Source organism: Seriola lalandi, unplaced genomic scaffold (genome assembly GCF_002814215.2).
Source record: "Seriola lalandi dorsalis isolate HSWRI2012SDOR001 ecotype SW California unplaced genomic scaffold, Sedor1 jcf7180002054901, whole genome shotgun sequence".
In the NCBI taxonomy this organism is placed as follows: Eukaryota; Metazoa; Chordata; class Actinopteri; order Carangiformes; family Carangidae; genus Seriola; species Seriola lalandi.
Genome location: NW_019525453.1, coordinates 7,161,265 through 7,186,547, shown reverse-complemented (window position 1 = coordinate 7,186,547; position 25,283 = coordinate 7,161,265). Strand labels below are relative to the sequence as shown.

Here is a 25,283-nt window from a genome sequence, read left to right as displayed (position 1 = left end):
CCCCCTCTGGATCCAGATCAAAACAACTTCCAGGTTTAAACTTTTCTAAAAATAGTCAAACTATGTCAGTTGTGCCGTCCTCTCGTCTACAGCTCAGATTCTCTTCAGGAATTTTACCTTTTTTAGTCTTAAACTCACCTGAAACTGATCTGTGTGTTTTCATTCAGTCACGTCTTCACTGCTGTAACTCCTGCTCACTCTCTCTTAAATCCTGTAAATCCACTGTAATTTACATCTGAATTCTCCAGTACAGTGGAAAGATGAGCAGAGGCAGGAAACTCAACTGCAGCAACTGAAAGGGGCTTATATAACGTTGATGTAAAACCTTTAATGGAATTCATGTGAACTTCCTGTATTTTTACTGCAAATCAAACATGTCACATTCTCCCTGACACTAATATTTATCTTTAATACGTCAACATGTTTGTTATCCCTGTTGATGCTTCTGTAATTTTAGCCAGTAATCAATTGTTTATTGTTTTTTAGTTGGCTTGCATTATGTATGTCATATAATAGATACATGTGACAAAAATCTGGGATTGTACATGAAACAGAAGCCTCTGTTTACCTGATTTTGTCTTTTGAGTTAAAACATTAACATAAGGAGGAAGAGTGTCCTGATTTTATAGTTGAGAAGAAAAGAAGTGAAATGCTGTAAAAGTGGAATGATTTTTAAAAATGTCAGACCAGTAACACTTTGTTTTTACTCAAAATTAAAGTGTTTTATTTATATTGTTTTATCCCATGTTTTTTATTTATGCTGTTCTTCTCTTTTCCTTATGCTCTGGCTCTTTGGCCTTCTCTTTTATCTGGTTATATTTTTCTGTGAAGCACTTTGTTAAGAAAAGTTCTATATGAATAAAGTTATTATTATTATTATTATTATTATTATTATTATTATTATTATATGTAGATGGAGAGGATTTCAGATTTTAGAATAGACCTTTTGGTAAAACAGTGTAAGATTAGATAAAAAACCTTATGAATCCAATTAAAAATTTGAGCGTTAATCATCTTTCACTGCAAACATTCAGAGAATTAACAAAGCAGGATGAAAGAACTTTAGATTTGTTGTGTGAATAAAAGCATCAGAGCCCTGAAGTTTTTTCTGCTGCCATCAAAGACTTGTGTCCTCCCTGTGTGCTGTCAGATCTACTGTACACTCTGCTCTCCACAGCTTTTATGAGTCAGCAGTCCTCTGTGGGACCGACTTTACCCAGGATGCCCCGCCGCCCTGACACACAAAAACCCACACACACAGTGATTTAGAAAGAGAGTGTGTGTGTGTGTGTGTGTGTGTGTGTGTGTGTGTGTGTGTGTGTGTGTGTGTGTGTGTGTGTGTGTGTGTCCGTCCTACCATGTCAGAGTTGTCAGCTGCAGAGAAGTGGCTGTCACAGTCAGCTCCTTCAAAGTGAACGGTCCAGGTACCGGGCGAACGGGGGTGAGGTGTTAACCGACAAAACCCTGGTAGAGAAAACACACACAGATACACGCACACACAGTCATTTACAGTACTTTTACACCAAACATATTGTGTGTTTTAGAACACATTCACAAACTGTGGGGCAGAGTGAGCTTCTCTGCGTCTCTTTTTTTTTCCACTGAAATAACCACAACACTGAAATCATAACATCTTCATGTATTTAAAACAGTTTAAAAGTGTTACATCAAGTGAAACATCAACCATCCAGTGCACTGATTATGATGATCTTGTTTTTAAATAATCATATTAAGTAACGTGGAATAAAATAGAGATAGTAGTTATTTCTACTATGTACAAATGTATTTTTTCAATAAAACACATGTGTGTGTATATATATGTGTATGTATGTATGTATGTATGTATGTATGTATGTATGTATGTATATATATATATATATATATATATATATATATATATATATATATATATATATAAATAATATAGTGGAAATGCAGATTATAATATCCTAAAAACCCAAGGTAACATCTTGCAGCAGAAAATTCTCACAATTAAAAAGCTAAATGATTAACTGGATTATAAAAAATGGCTGCCACTTATTTCTGTGTCAATCAATAAAATCAAATTATTGTTTCTGCTCTCGAGACTAAGGAGAATAAACTGTAAAATACAGCACATATGTGCATTGGAGTCTTTAGCTAAAAACTGTATTTTTTTTTTTGAAAAAACTCCTAAATGTTTGTTGTAGGTTCCTATAACGTTACCTCTCTGCAGCAGCGGCTCCAGGAAGTCCTGCAGGCCGTTGGGGAGGCTGCGCACCACGTCGCAGGAGTAGCCGTCCTCAGGCAGGAGGAAGGGCAGCTGAAGGTCTGGGTCCTCCTCCAGCTGAACCTCTCGGCCGTCGCTCCTCGCCAGTTCGTCTGCTGTGTTTTCCGCCACTGCCACCACATGGTCTATCAGCTCCTAGACATACACAAGAACAACACACATCAGGCAAACTCAAGCTGGTTCATTACATCTATAGTTACATTCATTATTGTATCATGTACATTACACAAAGCCGATGTTATCCATGTTAAGACGTCGCCACTTGGTGTGTGTGTTTGTGAGCATTTGTCTTACAGGCGGGATGTAAGGCTCATCTGGAGCACAGTGGTAGTTGGTCATGAGGGCGTGGAGCTGCAGGGAGTTGAGCTTGAAGCAGGTGTTATGGATATTCTGCACATCCTGCATGGAGTATTTGTCCATGGTCAGCAGGGTGGTGGCCTGGAAGACATAACACACACAAAAAAATGAGCCATGTGACTTTTATATGAAGTACATACTCTCTGTATGTTTCAAGAATTAATTTCTTCATTTCAGAATTTATATTTCTTTTTTCTAATTACTATATTTCATATTAACCTTTTAACAGTCTTTGGAGAAGGCCTCATTTAATTCATATATATTGTTTGTGTATGGTGTATGGAGTCCAAGCATCATCGCACCAATGAGGACAGAGTTCTGACACGAACAAATAAAACTGTGTTTTTCTCACTGGTCTGAAGCAGGTGAGGTTGTGTTGTGATGTCAGCTGTTTCCACACGGCACTTACAATTTAAAAATACAATAATCAGAAACTGATGACAGCTGTTGGGTTGTTTGCTTATGTTGCCACGGAGATTCCCATGTCAGTCAAGCCTGATCAAACGACACTTCAGTTTTCAGGTACTTTTTAGGGTCTGTACAGTGTACATGTTTCTGTACACCATCACCCTAGTGTATTTGTATATATACGATGATGTTACAGTGGTATATTATAATAATATAATATAATATAAATCTACTTATGCCCCGTCCTCCTACCTGTACAATGCGGCTGAGGTGACAGTCAGCAGCGAGCTCCAGACCCTGTTTCTCGGCCCAGGCCTCGATGTGGCTGAGCTGCTGTCGGAGGATGGCCCCCCAGTAGTGGCAGCACAGCCCCGAGTCCGTGTCTGTCACCAGCTTGTTGAAGAGCCACATGTTGATGAAGTGGAAGAGCTGCGAGAAGAGCTGGATGGTCAGAGCGGCGTTGACCCGACACCGCCGCAGTAACGACATGGCCCCCGTCAGGGTGTGCAGGACGTCCTCTGGAAGAGAAAGTCTCCGTCTTTAAATGTCCTCAAACCTGGGGTTCTGCTGTTTTACAAACTTCTGTGTGTATTGTAAAGACACTGATATAGTATATGCTGAACTCCAGGATTTTGAGTTTATGTAAATTCTTTATTTCACAGGAGTTTGGCTTCTCTAAGACAGTTGTTCCCAGGGTTATTAAACCTAAACTGTGTTTTTCATTTTACCTATCTTGGGTCTCTGTGGATTATGCTCCTCTGGGTCGTCCAGGAAGGCAGGCATGTAGTTATTCAGATCAGCCTGGAGGCAGTGAACCAGGTACCTGAGGGCACACACCAGAGCTTATTAAAGACAAAAAACATAAAGATTCGTTCATCATTAAACAACAGACAAAGCTCTCATCCTATCTTCTGTCTTTCAGGAAACCTCACTGACATAAAACATTTCCCCTAGGGGATACATTAAATATCTGTCTATCTATCTATCTATATATCTATATATCTAAAAAAAGATCCTACCATCCTGCTTTAATAACATTTATTTAACATGGTGAAGAAATTGTAAACCAGCTAGTGTTGAAACTAGTTTGCAAACATTGTAACTGAATAAGGTTGAGTCATTCTATATTCTTTTACATCACTTAAAAAGGTCATTTACAAATGTGTTCATTTGTTAAATTTTGATATAAACAAAGTCTGAAGCAGTTTACAGCAATTCTGTTACTCTGTATTAGTGTAGAATTTAGTTTGTAGTTCTTGGTTGTATATTGGGTTCCATGCAATGTACAACCAAGAACTACATATTAAATTCTCTTATTTGATTAATCAATCAACAGATAATCAATCTGCAACAACTTTGATAATTGATAGGACTTTTATATTTAAAAAAAAAAAAAGGCCACAAATCGACTCGTTTTTAGCTTCTCCAATAGTTTCTGGTTTTTGTATTTTTCTATGATGATAAACTGAATACATTTTTTTTACCCCAATTGAGTAATCTAGTAATAGAGAAGATATTGATTAGATTACTTAGTGAGTGAAAATAATATATTATTGCATTTCTCCTGTTCTACATTGTAACTTTGCTTCTGCTTCTTCTGCCTACTATGTACATACAGCATCTTTTGCTCTTTGGTCTGTTGCTCCTCCAAAAGGGATGTTGTTCCTCCTTAGGTTTCTCATATACAGTTAGTTTTTTTTTTGTGTGTGTGTGTGTGTGTGTGTGTGTGTGTGTGTGTGTGTGTGTGTGTGTTATTCATGATCTAAACTGCAGGTCTAAGGATACAAGGTAAGATTTGCTGTATAAACCTGTCCATCCACGATGGTTGTGCTTTATAAACTGACTTGATTTAGATTAACTCATCTGACGAGTAAAGTTTCCTCCAGTTCCTCGGCTTCCACAGTGAATTGGTCAAATTCCCTGACTTTCCCTGCCTGGATTACATCTCTCTGCCTTCCACAACATCCAGTCACACAACCACACACTCAGACTGACTTGAACGCCATCTGCACCAGATGGGCAAGGATGTCCTGGGCATCCAGCGTGATGCGACTCAGGTCTCGGTCCTGCTTGATGAAGTTGAGCAGCTCGGAGGCGTTGGCCATCCAGAAAGCCAGCGCTCCTGCAATGTTTTTCTGCTTCTATAACGGACCAATCACAGCCGCACACAGAGAAAAAAAAAAAACACATAAGGAGGATGTTGTTAGATGACAGAGTAGGATGCAGGAGAGACTGAAGAGTTAGAAAAGAAGGTAGAAGACAGAGGGGTTTCTGTTTGAGTGGCAGCCAGAAGGTAGCAGTTGTTACTTCAGGGATAGACTCATGCCCCGCCCACCCCTCCCTTCCTCTAAACCAATCCAGTGTCAAGAGGAAGAGTGGTCATCATCGTCAGTGTCTTAATTTTTTTTAAACATCATGTCTTCAACATTTTAATGGTGACACAAAGGGAAGAAGTTTTTTCCCTCTGACTGTGACAGTCTCCAGACAACAGTGACCAATCCTTTTTCCCTTCCAGGAGCAGCTCCATGTACCAGGTCACCAGACACCAGCCTCCTCTTCCTCACACCAGCTGTGACGTCTCTTTACTTTTGACAAAAGTGTTTAGACTGTAGACTGACACTATGCCACATGTATTCACACTGCAAGCAAAAGATCAACGATTCAACGATTGCATCTGTTTTAACAATCAACATTAAGCTCTTATGTTATTTTTGTAATGTATTTTAAATAGTTTCATTACTGTAGGCAACCATATTAAAAGGAAATATTTATTTGCTCTTTTGATTTGAGTTGAAAGTTGAAAAACTGAGAAGATCAATACCACTTTCATGTCTGTACACTGGGCTGTAAAAATCAGCCAATTACCATAGCTTAGCAAAAAGACTGAAAACAGAGGGAATCCATCCACAAATGATGTTATATCCTCTTCGTTTCAAACTATTCCTTTTACTTTTATGGACAATACAAGAAGTTAAAGGGAAAATTTAAAAGCATCTTTTCTAAGTGTGAAGCAGCACGTCACTGCATAAATGTATTTAGAGCCTCCTGCACAGTAAAGTGATCAGACAGGTTGCTTGCAGAGTGAATCGGCAGCAACATGCTCCTTTATAAACCAGGATAATAATAACAGAGAATAATTAATGAGATAATTATCTCTAATGACCAGCAGTGACTGGACCATTTCAGACTTTTAATGACGCTCAGTATCAGCTCCATATGTCAGTCTACAGTCTAAAGGGCAGTTTTCTGGTGGGGAGAACAGAGCTCAGGGTCTAAAGAGCTGATTGGTTAATATCCACACCACTCGCAGAGGAAGGATTGTGCGAAGCTCACCCCAACCCCCAACCCCCACCCCTTGCACTCATCTATCCCCGCCTTTGAAAAACGTAATACAAACCAAACAAGATACAGAAAAATAAACCCTTCATTCAGGACAGCCAGAGAATGAGCGATGGAGCCAAGTGCATCCAAAACGAAACGTGACGTTAAAACACTGAAGGAAACATTTAACACACAGACGGATGGTTGAACATATTAAATGAGCGTCCAAATAGACAAATGAAGCAGAGGAGGTGGAGGAGATCAGAGGGACATGACTTGTCTCTCATCCACACTGTTGAGTAGGAGAAGCAAGACGTGATGTCACACAAGATGGATGCCAGAATAAAAGATGGAGCAACAATGGAAAAGAGTGGTTGCTTTGGTTTTGCGCTGTTTTTTGTTTGTTTGTGTTTTTGTTTGGTTGTTTTTTTTTTTTTTTAGTACCAGGCAGGTCCAGGAAGCTGAATGGAATTAGTTGGGTTGATGTTGCTGTTGTTGCTTAGTTTTCCAGCTGTGGGTAAGATGCATTATCATGGCTTTATTTTAACATTTCTGTTAGAATGGAGAAAAAGAAGCAGCAGCAACAATGAAGGGCTGGTCAAAAAAAGCAGAGAGAGAGAGAGAGAGAAAGGGAGAGAGCTAGATAAAGAGAGGTGAAGAGAGTGGGAGGATTAATAGAGGAGAGCCGAGAGGTTGATAAGGTTGGGCGACATGGTCTCACATTATCAGCTGTTAAAACGTTAACGGATTTACCTTCCAGTTATTATGACGGACTCCACCTAATTTCTACTAACTATCACTGTGTAAGTGATATCCATTCATATGAAAAACAGCTGAGGAGAAAAGAGTAATATCAAGCAAATATCCAAATTAAAAATGCAAAAAATAGTTAAACAGCCCGATAGAGTTTGGATGCTTCTTGTTTTCCCAAGTTGCCAGGATCTGTAAAAATAGTTTGCAATTTTATTTTTTTGTGCTGTTTTTGTGCTTTAATAACGGTTATCTAGATAATTATGAATGACTATTAATATATATGAATTATAAATATAATAGAGGAGCACTACTGACCAATTTAATTTCACATTTTTGCAATTTCATTACATCCACCAAGTTTGAAATCTTTGGGAAACATTATTATTATCATCATTATGATCACTATTATTATTATTTAAATGATGATAGTGTCTTTTCTGCCTAAAAAAATATACTGCTGTAATTTAGTTAGTTTACTTACATTTCCTTCTAACAATTAGTAAAGATTTATGCAGTAAAATTTTCTAAAAAAATAACTTTTTTTCATCTTCTTTAAAATAAAAACTTAGTCATTGTTATTTCCTAAAATTCACACTTTCAAGGATTCATTTGTTCTTATGTTACATAGCATTATTTCATACCTGTATTCTGAATGACATTAGCAGCTAGCGATAGGATCCCACAATAAGAGATGGTGTTCTACGGTGAAATTTGAAGTCGTATATATTTTACTATTTATTTCCTTTGTAAGTGAATCTAAAACTGTAATTAAAGTTAAGCAGTACAAACAAATAAATAAATATGTGAAATGAAGATGCTTAGTACAACTTGTGATATTTTTTTCCATATCGCCCAAACCAAGAGAGAAAGAGAGAAAGGAAGAGTGAGTGAGGGAGGTAGACGAGTCTGTAGCAGCCGTATCATGGTGTGCTATTGTGCTATCCTACCTGATCCCCTTCAGGAATCTCCTGGATGGAAGGAAGAGGAAGAGGAGGAGGAGGAAGAGGAGGAGGACACGTTCACAGGACAGAGAGAAAACACGTCAACAGCTACAGTATGGACACAACCATGTAACACACACACACACACACACATACATACACACACACACGCACACACACTTTGACACACATACGATCATGGTTTACAATGTAAAGCCATCTTCAATCAGTTAAAGGACATAACTGATGGAGGTCAGCTGAAAACTACAACTGGTCAAGAAAACATTAAACGATGTGTGTGAAAATTTATGAAGTTTAAGTTTTAATCTCTTTAATGACAATTAGAAGGAAATTTACTCCAAAACAGACCAGAAATAAATAATTTTTTCATATTTTAAGAATTAACTCAAGAGCTAAAATTTTGTATCTAAATATATTTAAGCCTATTGTTATTATTATTATTACTGTGAATTAATATTGCTGTTGATTTAGTACATTTTACAGATTTGGAGTCATCTAGAGGCTTTAGGAACTGAACTTAAAGCATTAACGTCTCTGTACTGTGCAAATGCAACTATAAAAGACACCGCTCTCGTCACTATTATTGAGTTTGAGAAAGATACTGAACTCCAAAGGGTGAAAGCAGGAGACTGACAGCACTGGGCAGCTCAGAGTGCATAAACATGAAGCAGGGATCAGTGAAAAATGTAATTATTAGTCAAATTTCCCTGATTAAGTTACGCTTAAGACGTCAATATCATTTTAACAGAATACATTTTGAGACAAACAAATAATTTCTACATAATGAGAAGGTATGCCGCCTCTGCACACACTGTGCACAACAAGGGCAGGTTAGTTGGACATCCGTCGGATTGATTTATGGAGAAAATCATGCTCAGTTTTAACAGCAAATCTGGCTAAAGCTGGAAGTTTCTGAGAAGCTGGTAAAGGAGACATCAAACTTTTATCCAAATACAGCATCTCCGTGTGGAGAGTCACTGGAAGCAACAACTTAAATGGTGCGAGGAGGGAGCTGTCAGATCTCACTCCTGCTCTAAGACCAGGTTATTACACTTAATTTGATAATGGTATATAAACGTAATGTACAGGATTCACTGTACCTCCAGACTTAATGTTCTCACAGAGTAAAACTGGTCACAATCACACCCGTTCAGGATGTAGTTTTCCAGGTTCTAAGCGTCACAGAGACACTCCACAAATATCCTGTTCTGCTGGATTAGTTCAGTGCCTGTTTAATTAATCTCTTGACAATAATAACACACACACACGACACAGGCACACGGATGCAGATTATAAACGTATGTGAAATAGGAGACTTTAACATTCCCGCATTCCTCAGTAGCTAAAGATATTTTCCCCATAACGCTATAAAACCGAAATCCTAGTACACACAGACTGAAATAGATTTAGTCTCACAGTCCAGAGTGTGTGTGTGTGTATGTTTTCTTTCATAACTTCCCTGCATACCAAGGGCAGTGAATAACTGGCTGTGAGCTGAACAAATAAAAATGAATGGCACTAATAAAAGCATTACTAAGGGAGGTTTTTAGAAAAACTGTGCGTGTGTGTGTGTTTTTTTTCTCCCTGATCCTCTTTCCCTCCTGATCTACTGAAGGCTTGTGCTTCATTTTTTGACTTCAGCTTTTAGCCAATATTATTTTGCGTACGACTGAGTATAAAACCTCAACTCCAATGAGTAACAAACAAAAACGCGTCAGTGGCAACAGAGAATAGAGAATAGTAAAGTACCGAAAGTCAGTTTTTGCATTTGAAAGGTTCTTCTGATTTAAATAAAAAAATTGTTAAAAATATGCAGCATTTAGTCAAAGTTCCTCTTGTATTTCTACACAGGAAAATAATGAATCTAAAGAGGATTGTTTTGGCATTGTTACCTGAAAAGTAAAATCTATCATATTAGCACCACTATAGATAATTTTTCTAATGATTTCTAGCTCTATTGATCAGTGATAACTCCATGCAGGCTTCACACCTCAAGCATTTAATACCGACAGGTAGACAAACAACAGACAAAAGCCAAGACTGGAACATAGGAGCTCACTTTGGAGAGGAAAGCTGCAAGAAACAAACATATGCAAACACATATACACACACCTTACAACAACTACAAATGTTGTAGTTTGTAAGGATACAGTTAATGGGAGGGAGTTAAGCAAAACATCATACAATACCCACATTTCAACACGAGCAGAAACAGCGTTATGGAGGAGGAGTGGCCACACTAATGGCAGCAGAACACACTAATGTAATGTCAGTGATTGGTGAGAGTGTGTTCAACATGACTGCACAAAGGGTTTGAAGAGCGTTGGTACTGACCTGGATGACTCCCTCCATCATGCTCACCATCTTGTTGACGATGGCAATGACCTTGTGCGTCCTCTCGGACGGCGACATGTCCGGCCGGTAAGTCGGCGACAGGACGTAGCGACAGGCCATGTACAGGACATACGTGGGTGAGAGTTTGAAGTGAACCGTGGAGCTGTTGGTGTAGTTGATGATGGCTGACAGGAAGGTATCTTCAGCTGGATGGAAACACACAGGAACAGATAATTAGATTACAACTCACACGTGCACCAGCGCTGAGATCCCACAGGTAAAGCTAACAGGTGACACTTTGTGCCAGTGTGAAATATATGAATCAGTCTTTCCCCAATATGTTTATTCTCATGTGGATTGTCATCAAGATTATCAAAGGGCATTGAAACTCTCAACTGAAACACTCCTGCTCCCACTAGACTGGGTTTCCCAGTGTGCTTTGTAGCGCAGGTGGCCCACTTTGTCTGAAATAAAAACAGGCTCCGCCTAGGTCAGGAAGAAATTAATATTATGTAATGAAATATTAACCTTCAGGGGAGAAGAGGGGAGGAGCTACTATACTTCACACAGGAATGCCATACATACAGAAAATAAATGACACTAGTGTTTAGACCAGCATTGCTTTACTTAAGTGAACACAAAAGACGAGATGCAGCTCGGCACTAGAGCAAAACCCCACTATATGTATATAGCTACTACAACCGAGGTCACGTTGAAACAGTAAGCACTGAAAGAATGAACAGAGCACTTTGATAAAGCTGCTCTGATGGCAGGGTAGGGGTGCAGAAAACACAGTCACCCAGCAAATAAGTTGAAAATGGCTAAGCTTTTGCCACAGCGCAATTTGACATCATCTCAAAAGGGTGTTCAAACGACCGATCAAAAATCAATCAATCACTTGCAAGATTTTCATTACTTTGTAAGTTTAATTGCATAAGGATCCACACACTGAATCATAGCTTCCTTTTAGTTTTTTAGCGACATAGCATAATGTATATCCCACGTTATCCTATGAACGAGAAAGAAAGAAGAGTGACCAAAAAAGCGAGTGTCCCGTTTTGCTCGCCATAGCTATGTTAAGACAAAATTGTCATCACAAATAATGCGTCACTCATCGACTGACAAACAGAACTAAATGGTGTGTTCTGTCTGCCTGTCGATGTCCTCTGCTCTTAATTCACAGCTTTATTACAATCAGCTGGTCAGAGTGTGTGTGTGCACGCATGTTGAAATCATGGTTATATACATGAAACTGTGGCAACAAATAATACGTTACGACATTAGGATGAATCAGGATGAATGACAACCAATGCAGCACTGATCAATCCCACATGTATCTATCATACAAAAGTTGAACCAGCCTGACAGTAACAGATCCCACTTTGAGCTGCAACAAGTAGTTTTTTTCAGTCACGTTGGCAGCCGGTCCGTCACAGACCTTGGCTGCACATGTCATGTGGGACACACCAATAAAACCACTCTGAGCCCGAGTGTGGTATCATTTTCTTTCAGTTTAGCTTGGGTGGTGAAGTGTTTGATGTCAAACTGGATGCAGCTGCTCTTTAGCAGCAGCACGACAACTCTTCCTATGAAAAACCTGAAGATCAGAGCGCTCAGTCTCCGGATTTCAATGGTGCATGTGCGTCATTGTCCCAAACACACTTTCAGACTCTTTGAGCGTGTGGTTTCTCCTATTGCATTGTGGGTACGGCCTCTACACAGCGCTCTATGACCAATCAAGAACTCTGCTTTAGCTGGAAAAACAGATGATTTCACACTATGCCAAATATATACTCAGTGCAAACACAGACACACTAAGGCCTGGAGCACAGGGGAAAGTCAATAAACACAAGTGTCACACAGAGAGAGGAAACAGCTAGAAGAGCTTAGCGCAACAAGGAGGGTGGAAACGTCAGCTTTCAGAAAACCCAAACTTGTAAGACACTTTAACGTTACCTGGGACTCATTTATGACCCTTTTAACAACATAAACCAACACAGTCCTGACTGTATTCATGCAGTCTTTCATAGTCAGGCCTGCAGTTTCTCCACAGCACTAGAAGTCATGTAAGGACTACTTGTTTAACAAACTGGCTGCTACTGTTTCTGTAAACTCTGAATCTTCCTCCATTCAGTCAGACAGAGGGATGAGATGACATTTTCTACTTTTTTATTGGCCATTATACTATTAACAAAGGAATACACAGTACAAATACAGCAGAGGTTCACTGACTGATGTGTGCTGAATGTATGTGTGAATGTATATCTTTTAAAGATTATGGCCTCAACACTACACACTCTCTTCAAATTTGATTTCGTTTTGTTTCTAATGGTTTGTTCTCTTGTTGACTACTGACATGTTTAAATGGAGTTGGCTGTATTATATACATTATATACATTTATAAGATCATTATTATTCAACCAAACAAAGAGAGATTTCTGCCAATGCATTTTCTTCCTCTCCTTTTTCATCTTCTTTCAGGCTTTATTATGAATTAACTTTGCATTTCCCTTTGTGATTCACATAGGACTCAATAGGACCAAATACTTAATTAACATTAGTGACATGAAGAACTTTTACTCTGGTTTTAGCGGTTTAACACTAAAACGGCTCTTCTGAAAACAAGTCTCAGTGGAACTAAGCATGAGGTATGTAGAGCAGTGGTTCCCAACCTGTGGACCGCGAAGGTCTTGCAAGTGGGCCAATAAATCATTTACTAAACAGTACAGTTTTTGTGTACAGATTTAATTGTAAAAAAAAAAAAAAATAATAATATAAATCATATTTGAAATGTTTTGAAATTAAATGATCTTTAAAAACATTAAACATGTTGAAAAATGTTTTTTTTTTTTTTGCATTAAGACCTATAACTGTGATAAAACAATGATAGGAACTTTTATGTTGTCACCAGCCGGACCACACTGTACACTTGATTGCTATCTCAATCTGACTGCACTCTTGTCAAAGTCGCTAGCTGGTTAGCATAAGGAAGAGTTAAAAGGAAGGAGAGTCAAGAGACAGATGGTCAAACAAAAAAAAAAAAAGAAACTGTGCTTCCCCTGCTTTCAGTTCAGTCCTGAATGTTCGATCATTATCATTACCATAACCATAAAAAGTGCTGTAAGACATTATTTGGCCTCCATATTACTACGAGTTGGAAAAGGTTGGGAACCACTGATGTAGACTAATACTTTAAAAAGAAGCATGTATATAAATATCAAAGTAAGGAGGAAGAGCATAAACCTTTTGCTCCTTTTAACATCTTTAAATATCAGAATAATTATCAAATTAACTATATTTTAACTTAGAGTCATTACAAGAGAATCATGTCATATTTACCACTTCAGTATCATCACTGGTCTACTGCTCTGTAAAGACAAACTAAAAGGGTTCAATAGTTTCCAGCTATTGACTGGGCCACTAACACAGTGAGGGGAGTGGAGTGAGACAGACAGAGACACACTGGTACTTACAGTTGTCTCTGAACTCGATGCTGGCGGGTAGAGTCAACTCTGTTCTGTCTGCTGAAATGTCCTGAGACCTGCTGAGACAAAATAACACCATGAGGAGGGAATGAGGAGGATGAAGAGCACCAGAAGGAGGAGGAAGAGGAGAGGAGTGAGTGTCTGACCTGCTGTCCTGCTGCTCTCCTCTGATCATTGGTTTGACCATCCCTCGCTCCATTTCCAGTTTTCCTGAGCTCTGTGCACAGAAAACACAGCGTGAAGCAGCTACAGCAAAATTTAATTTCACTGTAATTTCATTTACTGAAGATGACCCCAATGCTAGAATGTACAGACACAGATAATGACTACTTCAGACACACTGTCACATTTATGTACTGTACATATCATTTAGACAGTTAGACAATTCAACACTAATCATAAAACAACTCAAATATGCACTAAATCGGATCAAAAGTGGCGTTGGTGTGTGGCTCTGTTCAGTGACACAATGTCGTGCATTAGATTCACTGGCACGACTTTCAGAACCACTAATGAGCAACTAATACAACATGGAAGAGATTCTGCTTTGCAGCTATTTGGTTCTATTCTGCCCTGTGTATGTCACTGATTCACAGAGGTATGCAAGTTCTGGATTCATTTTAACGACAGTTTTTACGACTAGAGATGCACTGTTCCAACTTTTTCTTAGCCGATACTGATTCTAGTACCTTAACTTAGCATATCAGCTGTTACGAGAAACCAATCCAATACTAGACCTCTTTTCTTCCCACATTTAAAAACTGTAAACCTCACTTTAACATGCAAACTAAATTCTTAAGTAAAAACGGAGCCTTTTATACACCATCTTCTTTATCATATGTGGACCTAAGGGCAGACATCTCATTCGACATGACCAATTGATGATATCTGTACTTAATGTGGATCAGTGACTGTTAACCAGGTTGCTTAATAAAGTCAGTATTGACAAAGAGGCAGATACAACAGGTTAGATTGGTGCAGCCCAACAATGTTTTTACACCTGAGCAGAATTTTAATACAGAACATATACTAATAATTCAAATGCTGTGTGTGTGTGTGTGTGTGTGTGTGTGTGTGTGTGTGTGTGTGTGTGTGTGTGTGTGTGTGCATATTACCTTGCTGGTAGGCAGCGCAGCTCCACTGTGGACGTCTCCGTGAAGGTCGAAGGTGGTTTCTGGAACACTGCTGCAGGAGAGACACACACATGCAGCGGTTCAGAAGAGGACCTGTGCTCTCCACAGCTGACTTTTCATTACTGACAACGACAAGGGCTCAGACTTAATCCAGACACACACTCGCACACACACACACACACACATTCACTTATCTAACTCATTGTACAGGGAGGAGAGAGCTGGACCAGAGATGCAGTAAATGAAATGACTCAGTAACACATGCAGACAGATAGTTTGCTCTGTACACATGCACACACACTTACATAACAGTTTAATTAGATATAGAGAAGCCATGCAAGGAGGGAGTCAGTTTGTGTGTGTGTGTGTGTGTGTGTGTGTGTGTGTGTGTGTGTGTGTGTGTGTGTGTGTGTGTGTGTTTGAGTGACAGTAATTGAGTGTGACAACACTCGGGTTTAAAAAGGCAGGCTTCAGCTTTTCACGCCTCATATGACAGGAAGGCATCAATGTCAAATAAACAGTGCAATACTAACACAAACACACAAAACCTTTGTGCTCTGTCATTGACAGAAAGGTCTTTGTCACGTAACACAATTACCACCAGCAGCGGAAGAAGGTTAAACCATGAACAGTTAGATGGATGGAGAAATGAGACAGATTTTCCATCTCAAACAATAATTCCAGCAGTTTTTTTGTTTAGTTTTTGCAAACGTTTAACTTTTTCAATTTATTTTATATTGATCATAACACTATCACGCCACCGATAAGGCTTCTCAACCTTTGTTCACACTAATGCAGACAAAGTTCGGCGTTTTCAGCCTTTGAAATCAATAAAATGTGAAAAATGTCATCAAATGCTAACTAACAGTCCAAAAACCAAAGATTTTCAGTTTAGCATGACATAAAGCAGGAAAAGCAGAAAATTCTCACATTTAAGAAGTTGGAACCAGAAAATGTTTTGGTATTTCTGCTCGAGAAGTTCATCACAAGATTATCAAAAGAGTTAACAATTTATTCTCTGTCAATTGACTAATTGATTAATCTGCTTATCATTTCAGATCTAATCAAATTAAATATAAAGTGAATAAATGATAGAAGTGTAAAATCAGTTAAAATCAACCCCCCTCATTTCCTGAAATTACTTCAGAAGGATTAAAAGGCATTGCGTTTAAAATTTAGCTTCAAAAACATCTAAGCCGATGGTAAAATAGCAACATGGAATCAAAATAAACATGGACAAAGATTATGTTTCTTTCCAGACTTCCACTGTTCTTCCTTCTTTCATGCTCCTCTCTCACTGACTAATGCTAAACATTGATGACGGTCCCGACTAAGTTGAGAGGCAGCAGATTAAAGTTCTGAACACTCATACGCTACAAGATCATCTGTTCAGCTGCCAGAACCTGGTGCCAAATAGCTTCTTAAAAACCTGCTGTCACGCCAAACTGTGGCTCTAATCGCCCTAAACATCGTGATGTGTCTCTAGCTTGACTCAACTAGGTATCCTTGTAAGTTTGTACAGCAGAGCATTGGAGCGCTGCCCAGAAAACCGCAGGGATCCACATCCACAACGTCAGGCTCATATTCCAGACTGAGGTGACACTGCGCTGCACTAAATGACAGATGGGGTTCATGTTAACTCACCAGACGTTACAGAGACTTTTTTTTTTTTTCTTCCAACTCATCTGAGAATCAGAAAACTCCTCCATACCTCAACCCCTGCATGTCTGTGGCAGCAAGAAGCAGAAGTTGCTAAATATGAAATTTAAAGATGGATGGCTGCTGTATTTAAATACACTTAAGATTCACTAATGACAAATGATTTTAATATTAATCTTCTGATCCATTCAATAATTGTTTTTCAGCTACTGGATGGCAGTGAAACACGCTGTTAACTCATCACTGATGTATTATCACCATATCAAGTTGATGCAGCAATTGTGTTAGCAAACAGTGGCATATTCACACATCCAGCAGACACAGAGTTGATGAATGTAACTCCAATATTAACTCTCTTAAACTTTTTTTCGGTTCCCACCAGTCCCTAAGGGGAAGATGTGGCTCTTCAGCTGCTAAAAGCTCCACCGTGTTCACTAGGCAACCGCTAACTTTTTGCCGTTCGGTGCTGGGCAGGTCATACACAGTGGGTTTTTTTAGAGAAAACATCTGTCCACTGCTGGGAATAATACTGATGGGAGTGATGGACCTAAACGATACACTGAAAGACACTACAATGCCACGCAGAGCTGAGGGGGTCTGTAGAGTCAGGTGATAATTCTCTGTGTCTTCATCACTATGAGCGACTCCTGACGTCATTTAATCTAGTGTTAATATAGAATGATTGATTGGTGCAGCTTTAAATGTCACCACAGGCCTGTTGCATGAACTAGGGAAAAAACTACACATTTGTAAAGGACAGGTTCACAAATGATCAATGTCTTAAAACAATAGTCCCCATATTAACACTGCTTGCTGCAATCATTCCTCCTCTTCATTACTGGCCATTAAGAAAAGCCATCTGAATTCCAATGTAAGAGATGGGGGACAAAGTCCACAGTCCTCATTGTGTGTAAAAACACATTCCAAAGTTAATCTGATAATCTGATAATTCATCCAATTTTATTTTGAGGACACTCCTAGCCTCCTAGCCAATGTACGCCTGACTGAATATGAAATATTAGTGATAATCATCTTATCTAAACCCATTGAATGTAAAAAAAAAAAAAATGGGACAAAACAAGATGAAAACCAAACACTGAGATAAAGTTCACAGGACAAGGAGCCTGCAGGTTCACTTGCTGATTACATCATCCTCTCTAGCTGAAAGTGTTAATCAAAATCTGTCCAAAAGGTTCACAAACTAGCTACTGAACACACAAGCAACCAAACTATTGTGCTGTTGCTGAAATGTAATGGATAAAATGGAAAAAATTATTTTACAGTTTGCTGCTTATTTTGTCTTCAAAATACTGGAATAAAAGGTTTATTCCTCCCTTTTACACATTGAGCCAACTATAGAAAACACATCAGAAAGTTCTATGAACCTTTAACATGCTTCAAAAGTTCACAGGACAAGCTAAAACAGAATTTGTCTTGATCTTGAATCATTTAAAAGAACTAATTCATGCAGAAACACAAAGCAGTGAGTTACAGCATTGATTACTTACACACCTCTCTCTTCTTTTTTGCTGAGTTAGTCATCCATTGAGTCATTAAAGGCCCATTCAATCATCCCAAACTTTCTCACATGCTCCCTTCTCTTCTTATCGGGTGTGCGCTCTTTCTTTCTTTCTGCCGTTAGTGTGTAAAACGACAGCGAGCAGGAGGCCACACCCAACAGCATGTTGATCAGATTAGAGGGCAGCCTGCCTGCCATAACCCTAGACCTCCGCTCTTCCTCTCCTCTCATTTCCTCATGCTCTCAACCCCAGACTTCCCTCCTCCCCTTTTTTTCCTTGCCTTCATCTCTCACTCTGCCTGCCAACTCCAAACCTCATCCTCTCCTCCCTTATTCTACAATAACACACTCCTCGTTTTTTTCTGTTCACAAAGTTGGGAGAACAGTGTGTACAGAGGATGAGGAGGAAGGGTAGTGGGAAGATGAAAAGGAGAAAAAAAGGACAGAAGAGGAACAAATCTACCAAGATTTTGAGATGAAGTTTTTCTGTTCCCAAACACACACACAATCAACTGCGTTCCCTCACCCAGACTTGTGTCGGCTCCTCATCATGGCCGCTGGTTCTCTCTTCCCTCCCTGGTCAAACATTGGGTCCACGAACTTGAAGACATGAGCGGACCCAAACTGGAGGGTAGAGCCGGGGCGCAGCACCGTTGTCTCGGTAACGCGCTGTCCGTCGACGAAGGTGTCGGCGTCGGGGCCGTGCGGCGTCACGGTCACCATACCTTCACTGTGCATCAGGTTGCAGTGATGTGGGAGAATTCCCGGACCTAGCAGCTAGAGACAAACAACAGCAGGTACATCAGCACAATTAACTACACACACACACACACACACATTATAGCAGCTATATCAGGAACATCAGATTGTTCCTTTGAAATCAGTGATTGTTTTGTCGTGTGTATGTAAAACTTAATCACTGAAAAGAAGAAATTAAAAGTTTTATTCATGTTTCTGCAGTGACAACACCCCTTACATTTACTTATTTTTTTCTACTGTAATTTGACTGGTACCAATATCTGTATGAGTGGGCACAAACATTTTAAGATCACATTTCACAAATGACTAACAGAAAACTGCAGCTATATGTGAGTCCTGCAGGGTTTTCATGTGTTCATGTATGGGTTGCAAGCATGGGGTTTAAAACGTGACTAAATTAACGGGATAAGAAATAATCTCCTGTTGCAAATTTGCTTTAACCTTTCCAAGGACATGGATGGATTATGAGAAAATGGGCGTATTTGTTTGTGCTGTTTAACTAAAGTATGACTTTCAAACAAGAAATACTATAGTCTAGTAAGGGAGAGTATCCCGCACACTGCTTTTACTCGCGCTGAAACGCTAGTATGATTAATAAATTGTGATGCTGAGTAAGAGCAGTGTGCGGGTTATTCTTCGTAACAAGACTATAGTTACGTTTTCCAACGCACCTGCACCTGAGACATGTGGATGTGCAAATATCCTCATGGTGAAAACAAGAAATACTAAAAGTTTCAATTTCAAACTGAGGCTCTGACCCGGTAGGCACGTTCAGTAATCTGTCCATACCCCAGGACAACTTGTTGCTCTGATTTTTAGCAGTATAGTAATTTGCCGTTATCACAACTGGACCCATGAAAGATAGGCAGTAAACGCTAGCTAAATAAGCTAGTTAGCTTTCTATAATGAGACAAACACAGAACTGAGGATGTGAGACTTGTGAATGACTCGGCACTAGCTGAAAAACTATCAAGGAAAAATAACCTGTTTAAATGAGTGCTAACATTAGCAAGCCAGGCTAGGTAGACCTTAGCTAGCCTGGTTTTCCAAGTGCAATACAAACTTAATATCATGATGGGTCAAATGGACAGGCGGCTACATGACGGTACATAACCAAGTGTTCTTGTGGTGTCGTTACCTGGATGGCTCCGTCCTCTGTACAGTCTGAGCCGACCTCAGTGATGCTGTGCTGAAGCCGGTACAGCTTTGGTTTGTCCCGTGAGTCCGATCCGTCTGGACACACAGAAACAGTCAGATTTAGCACCAGGCTGTGCAGCGCTCACATCAATCTTATACAAGTAGTAGCACACGTTCAACCTCTCACACTCATATTGACTGTCCACACAAGGCAATAAAGAGTCAATACAAACTGGTGTATACTGGGATGTGCACAGCTCATGTGGCAAAAAAAAAAAAGTGGATGGCTGCAGTGAATTTATTGATCATTAGTAAACAGGAGTTTAGTAAAAAGCAAAGCGGCACATTAGTTCACTGAGCAGAAAGGGGCAAACACTGGCTGTGTGAAAATGAATGAACCTCAAACCACCTTCTAAAAATAATAGTGAAGTCAACAGGCAGCTAACATAACAAGGCTACCAGGAAAACTAGCAACACTATTATGCTATGAGATCATGGATACCTTGTATCTGTGAGAGATCACTTGAATTAAGATCCACAATGATAATATGCTGCATTCCAACACTTACATACTAACATTGTCTTAAGGTATTACTGAATTCGACAGTTTCCTCTACTGCATTTTTAGACTTTGCCTATAGATGCAGTTCACTGTGTAATTACTATGAAGACAAAGATACTAGAGACACTCCATGACAGATTTCTGCACACTTAAAGCATTTAATGTGAAAAGGAAATACCAAGTTGTATGTCTTGAATTTGTTGCTAATGCTGCAGTGAGAAATGTATTTCCCAGTTCACTTCTGTAGTTGGCACATTGAGAACAAAATTATATAAGCTTTCATCAGCTGGTTAATGGACTGAATAAGTAATTTTACAAAAGCATATGTTAAGAAACTGTCTTTGAAGCTTTATTTGACAGATGTTTATACTGAACTGTGCCTGTTTTGTGTATTATCTTAAATTTGATTCCAGCTGGCAGCAGAAAATATCAACACATAAATTTAAATTGTCTTTGTCTAAATTTTCTGGTCTGTATCCATGCTTGTTTATAAGGAGACCTATATTATGAATAATCCTACAAAACGACTACAACTACAACATAGATACTATTCAGCATTTAGGTAGGGGAAATATGTTCAATCTTTGTCAGCCAAAAAAGGGGGAGTCGTGGTTCAGTGCACCTCCCCCACAACCCCATCAGCCATTTAAACAGATACATAGGTGGTGTAGTGGATTTCTTTTACCTTCGTGGTGCCGATAGGCGTAGTAGGCATAGTGATTCCCTCGCCCTAGGCAGACAGGCAGGCAGGTGCAGAGGAAGTAGAAGGACACATGCACAAGGCCCCACACACACACACACACACACACACACACACACACACACACCGGCAGTCGCATACACAAACACACCATGCCATAAGAAGGTGGGAAAGAAAACAGACACATAGCAGAGGGTGAAAATGCAGCAAAGAGGAAAAATGCAGCATTACCTTGTTAACCCATTAATCGCATGGAAGGCACACAAACATACACACACTCATAAAGTATTTCTGTGGGCCTGAGCAAGAAGACTGACTGAGGTCATAATATGATAATATAACAATGGAAAATCCTCTTTTCTGTTTCTGATGAGAATTCTCTGTTTAAAATCTTGCTACTGGACACCTCAAGTCTTATAAAGGTCTATAATAGTATAAACGTAGATGTCCATGTGTTGTTTGTTTATAAAACAGCTCTAGGTTCTATATTAATAATGTAAAAGTATCAAAGCCTCAGTCCACAGAGAAATGCACACAGCCTGTATTCAGAAACTGATCCCCAAAATGAGCCATCAGGACTTCCTGTAACTTTGTGATGTCACAACAAAGTAGTCACTGCTCTCAGCCATGCCCTGAGTCCCGCCCACCTGGACCCACCATACAACCTTACAGGATTTGGATTCTTTGAGCGTTTAACTGAAATTTGCTCATAGATATGAAAACCTCGAATAAGAAATGCAAAATATGGGACCTTTAAACAGTTTATTCGTTGTGCTAAATTGGTATTAAACTGAGAAATTAGAATTTAGTGAATATCATTGTATATCATCATATCATAAAACACTTCAGTTTGTATTTCACACTTTTATAAATTCTCTCAAATTTGCTAGAATCTGAAGGTAGAATCTGATAATGTGGCTGCCGCTGTGATACAGCAATCAACCGAATCAAACATAAGCAGGGATAAAGTATCTATCAATGTGGCTGTTCGGCTTTTGAGTCATTTTATTGCCATTTTTGCTCTGATTGGCAATTTAAAGAGCAAGGACATGGACGAGTTTCATCTGACACGAATGAGCAGATCATGACAAATCCTTTTCACCTTACGTCTGATCTGAGCTCTCATCTGAACTGCTCGTCAAGGATAAAAGTACAGGCGCACACACATACTCACATACACACACACAGACCCAGTCTCCAACAAAGCCACCAAATCAATTTCCCATCTGTTTTCCACAGACAGTGACCCATCAACCTGACAGTAGATGAAGTAGATATGTTAGTATATCTCTGGACCAGAGCCACTGGTTTCCCCCCCAATACCATTCCAGCATCACAGTTCAAAGCAGTGTGGTGCTGAGAAGAGTTTGGGTTACCATCAGGCCAGTTAGGTTCATGGCATGGGGAGATGACAGATGAACAGGGTGATAAAGAGAAAAAGGGATCAGTAGCGAGAAACAAGCTGTTAGGGTTGAATAATGTCACATTTAGCAAGACTCAGGTGAGGTTTGTAACTCCAAAATGCTCCTAGAGGGATGGATTTTTTTATATTGCATTCTAGGACATTATTTTTTTTTGCAACTTACCTTTTATTGCACTCCTCCTTGTAGTCCTTCAACCTACCCTGTACACTTCTATTTCAGTTTGTAATTTTTCACAATGGCTTGTGAAAACTCCAAAGTGAACCATCTACCTTCCATCACTCGAGGCTCCGTGGGTATATAATTATATACAAGTAACAAAGTGCTTGACATGAGTCAAATATAAAACACCCAAACAAATCAAAGTAAAACGAAATAAAAAATACATCACACAATAAAAGCATTTTTTATTCTGTAAAGCACTTTGTGTTACATTGTTTGTCTGATAAGTGCTATACAAATAAAGTCTGATTGATTGATCCATTGATTGATAGTGTTTTTATCTTAGTCTGCGTTAGACAAAGTCACCTTATTAACTGCTGTTCTAAAATCAGATTGGTGCAGAGATATTTCTGTGTGATTTAGCCTTAGTCTGCATTGGCTCCTTGATAAAGATATTTCCATATTTCATACCTGCATCTCACCTGATCCATATCTGCTTCCTGATATTGTGTGACTTTAATCTTAAAAACCCACATTCATGCTTCTATGCAAGCTAATTCCTGCCTGAGGGCACAATGCTATAACTAACACTGGTAGTGCTGGAGCTAAAAGATGTTAAACTGGTGCTATTGTAGGAAAGCCTGAAGGCAAATGACACACTGACTACATACTTTTTATAGTCATGCATTAACATATGTTCTGGAGGGACAGGACATCTGTATTAACCTGTGGATGATACAGCTAAGAGCTGAGTCCAATATAGATTTAATCAGTTGTTGACTTCCTGCAGTGGCTTTTAAGCAGTGAGGAAATCATGTGCTGGTAGGAAGAGAATCCACAGAACAACTGGGATCCATAACATCGCCACATGTGATTCACTTACCTTTGCATGGAAACAAAGAGTCTCACCTTTGGTTAACCCTAAATGTTACTTACTGCAGCTGCACTGATACCTGCTGGTCACTGCCTGTCACTACTGGTACTACTATTACTTCTCATTTTGCTCGTAATAAAACTACTTAAAGCTCCACTGTTGATACTAATGATAAATTAAAAAATCACAGACACAGGAGCAGACATTACGTTGTTGTGTGTATATGTGTGTGTTGTGGTTTTACCTGGGCTCAGCTCCACCAGATAAGGCAGTTTCTCAGGTGGCAGGGAGCTGCTGCTGCCGTCCTTCCCTCGGAGGCCCTTGTCGTCCATCTTTCTTCCCTTCCTCCCCTGGTAGTCAGGGGGTCTCTTCTTCAGCTGGAACACTAGCGCTCCTGACAAACGATAGAACACAATCCTGTACTCAGTATGTTACATTTAAACATTACCTTCCTCACCCAAAGGATTATCTTGTTAATGACCAGAAGATTAATCAGTGACAATCGGATTTTTAAGACAGTAATTTATATATCGTCATCTTCCATTCTGTACTTCTGCATGTATATGTTTACGACCTATTTCCTCTGTGATGCTGTAGAAAGGAGGAAACCAAAAGAACAAGAAAATAAGAAAATATACAAACTAAATTGTAATGACTGAACGGCAGCAGCAGGGGGAGGTAGAGACCAAGAAAAGAGGAACAACATGTGGGAGTTGTACAATATAAATGTTTTGCTGTGACAGATTGAGTAAAAAGTGTGTTTGGGAGTGTGGGTGGGTGTGTGTGTGTGTGTTACCTCTGTCTGCGGGCCAGTCCCTGAAGATCTGCAGCGGACACTCACTATCGTCCAGAATCACCTCCTTGCCCGACTTATCGTCTTGCTGCAAAGAAAACAAGACAGAAAACAGTCAGTCAGTCAGATAAGCAGGTAAAGAAACCAAAATCCAACACTGACCAGACCATAATTCACACACATGCTTTAACAGAGAATGTGCTCCTAATCATATTGTTTGCAGATAAACTTTGAGATCCCTGGAGATGTTTCTCTCATAAACAGAATATCTGGAGGGCCCAGCATCTACATACAGATAAAGATTCTTGGTTAAATATTAAATTCATGTATTTAGTCCATGTATTCATGGATGTGACTAATCTTAATTTAGCTTGTCTGACACCAACAGTATATACTAGATTTTAATTGTTGGACTTCTTCCTTGCTGTAAAATGACTCTGTTGTTGCAGAACATTAGTTTTGAAGTGGCTGTCTTGATCCATTAACCAGCATATGAACCATTTCTGAAAACTGTCCTTTTCTCATGGTTTTACTTTTCATAATAAAACGCTGCTCTCAGGCTTAATAAATATTGCAGTTTAATGGTTTATCTTTACAGAACTGACCGTAGTATAAATCTGCCCTACATCTCTTCATTCTGTTCAGTCTGATCTTAGTTAACACCCCCCCCCCCCC

At 39.3% G+C, this 25,283-nt stretch overlaps 1 protein-coding gene across 1 annotated transcript in view; it reads right to left on the bottom strand.

The window, feature by feature from the left end:
- Positions 1-25,283, bottom strand: part of afdna (afadin, adherens junction formation factor a) — a 107,633-nt gene that overhangs the window by 44,513 nt on the left and 37,837 nt on the right. The window contains 15 exon segments of the mRNA XM_087180389.1: positions 1,358-1,464; positions 2,206-2,404; positions 2,564-2,707; positions 3,287-3,552; positions 3,763-3,857; positions 5,030-5,175; positions 8,056-8,076; positions 10,405-10,610; positions 13,878-13,945; positions 14,036-14,106; positions 15,005-15,074; positions 18,727-18,977; positions 20,098-20,192; positions 24,060-24,209; positions 24,612-24,696. Of these exon segments, the coding sequence (XP_087036515.1) occupies positions 1,358-1,464; positions 2,206-2,404; positions 2,564-2,707; positions 3,287-3,552; positions 3,763-3,857; positions 5,030-5,175; positions 8,056-8,076; positions 10,405-10,610; positions 13,878-13,945; positions 14,036-14,106; positions 15,005-15,074; positions 18,727-18,977; positions 20,098-20,192; positions 24,060-24,209; positions 24,612-24,696 (1,974 nt within the window).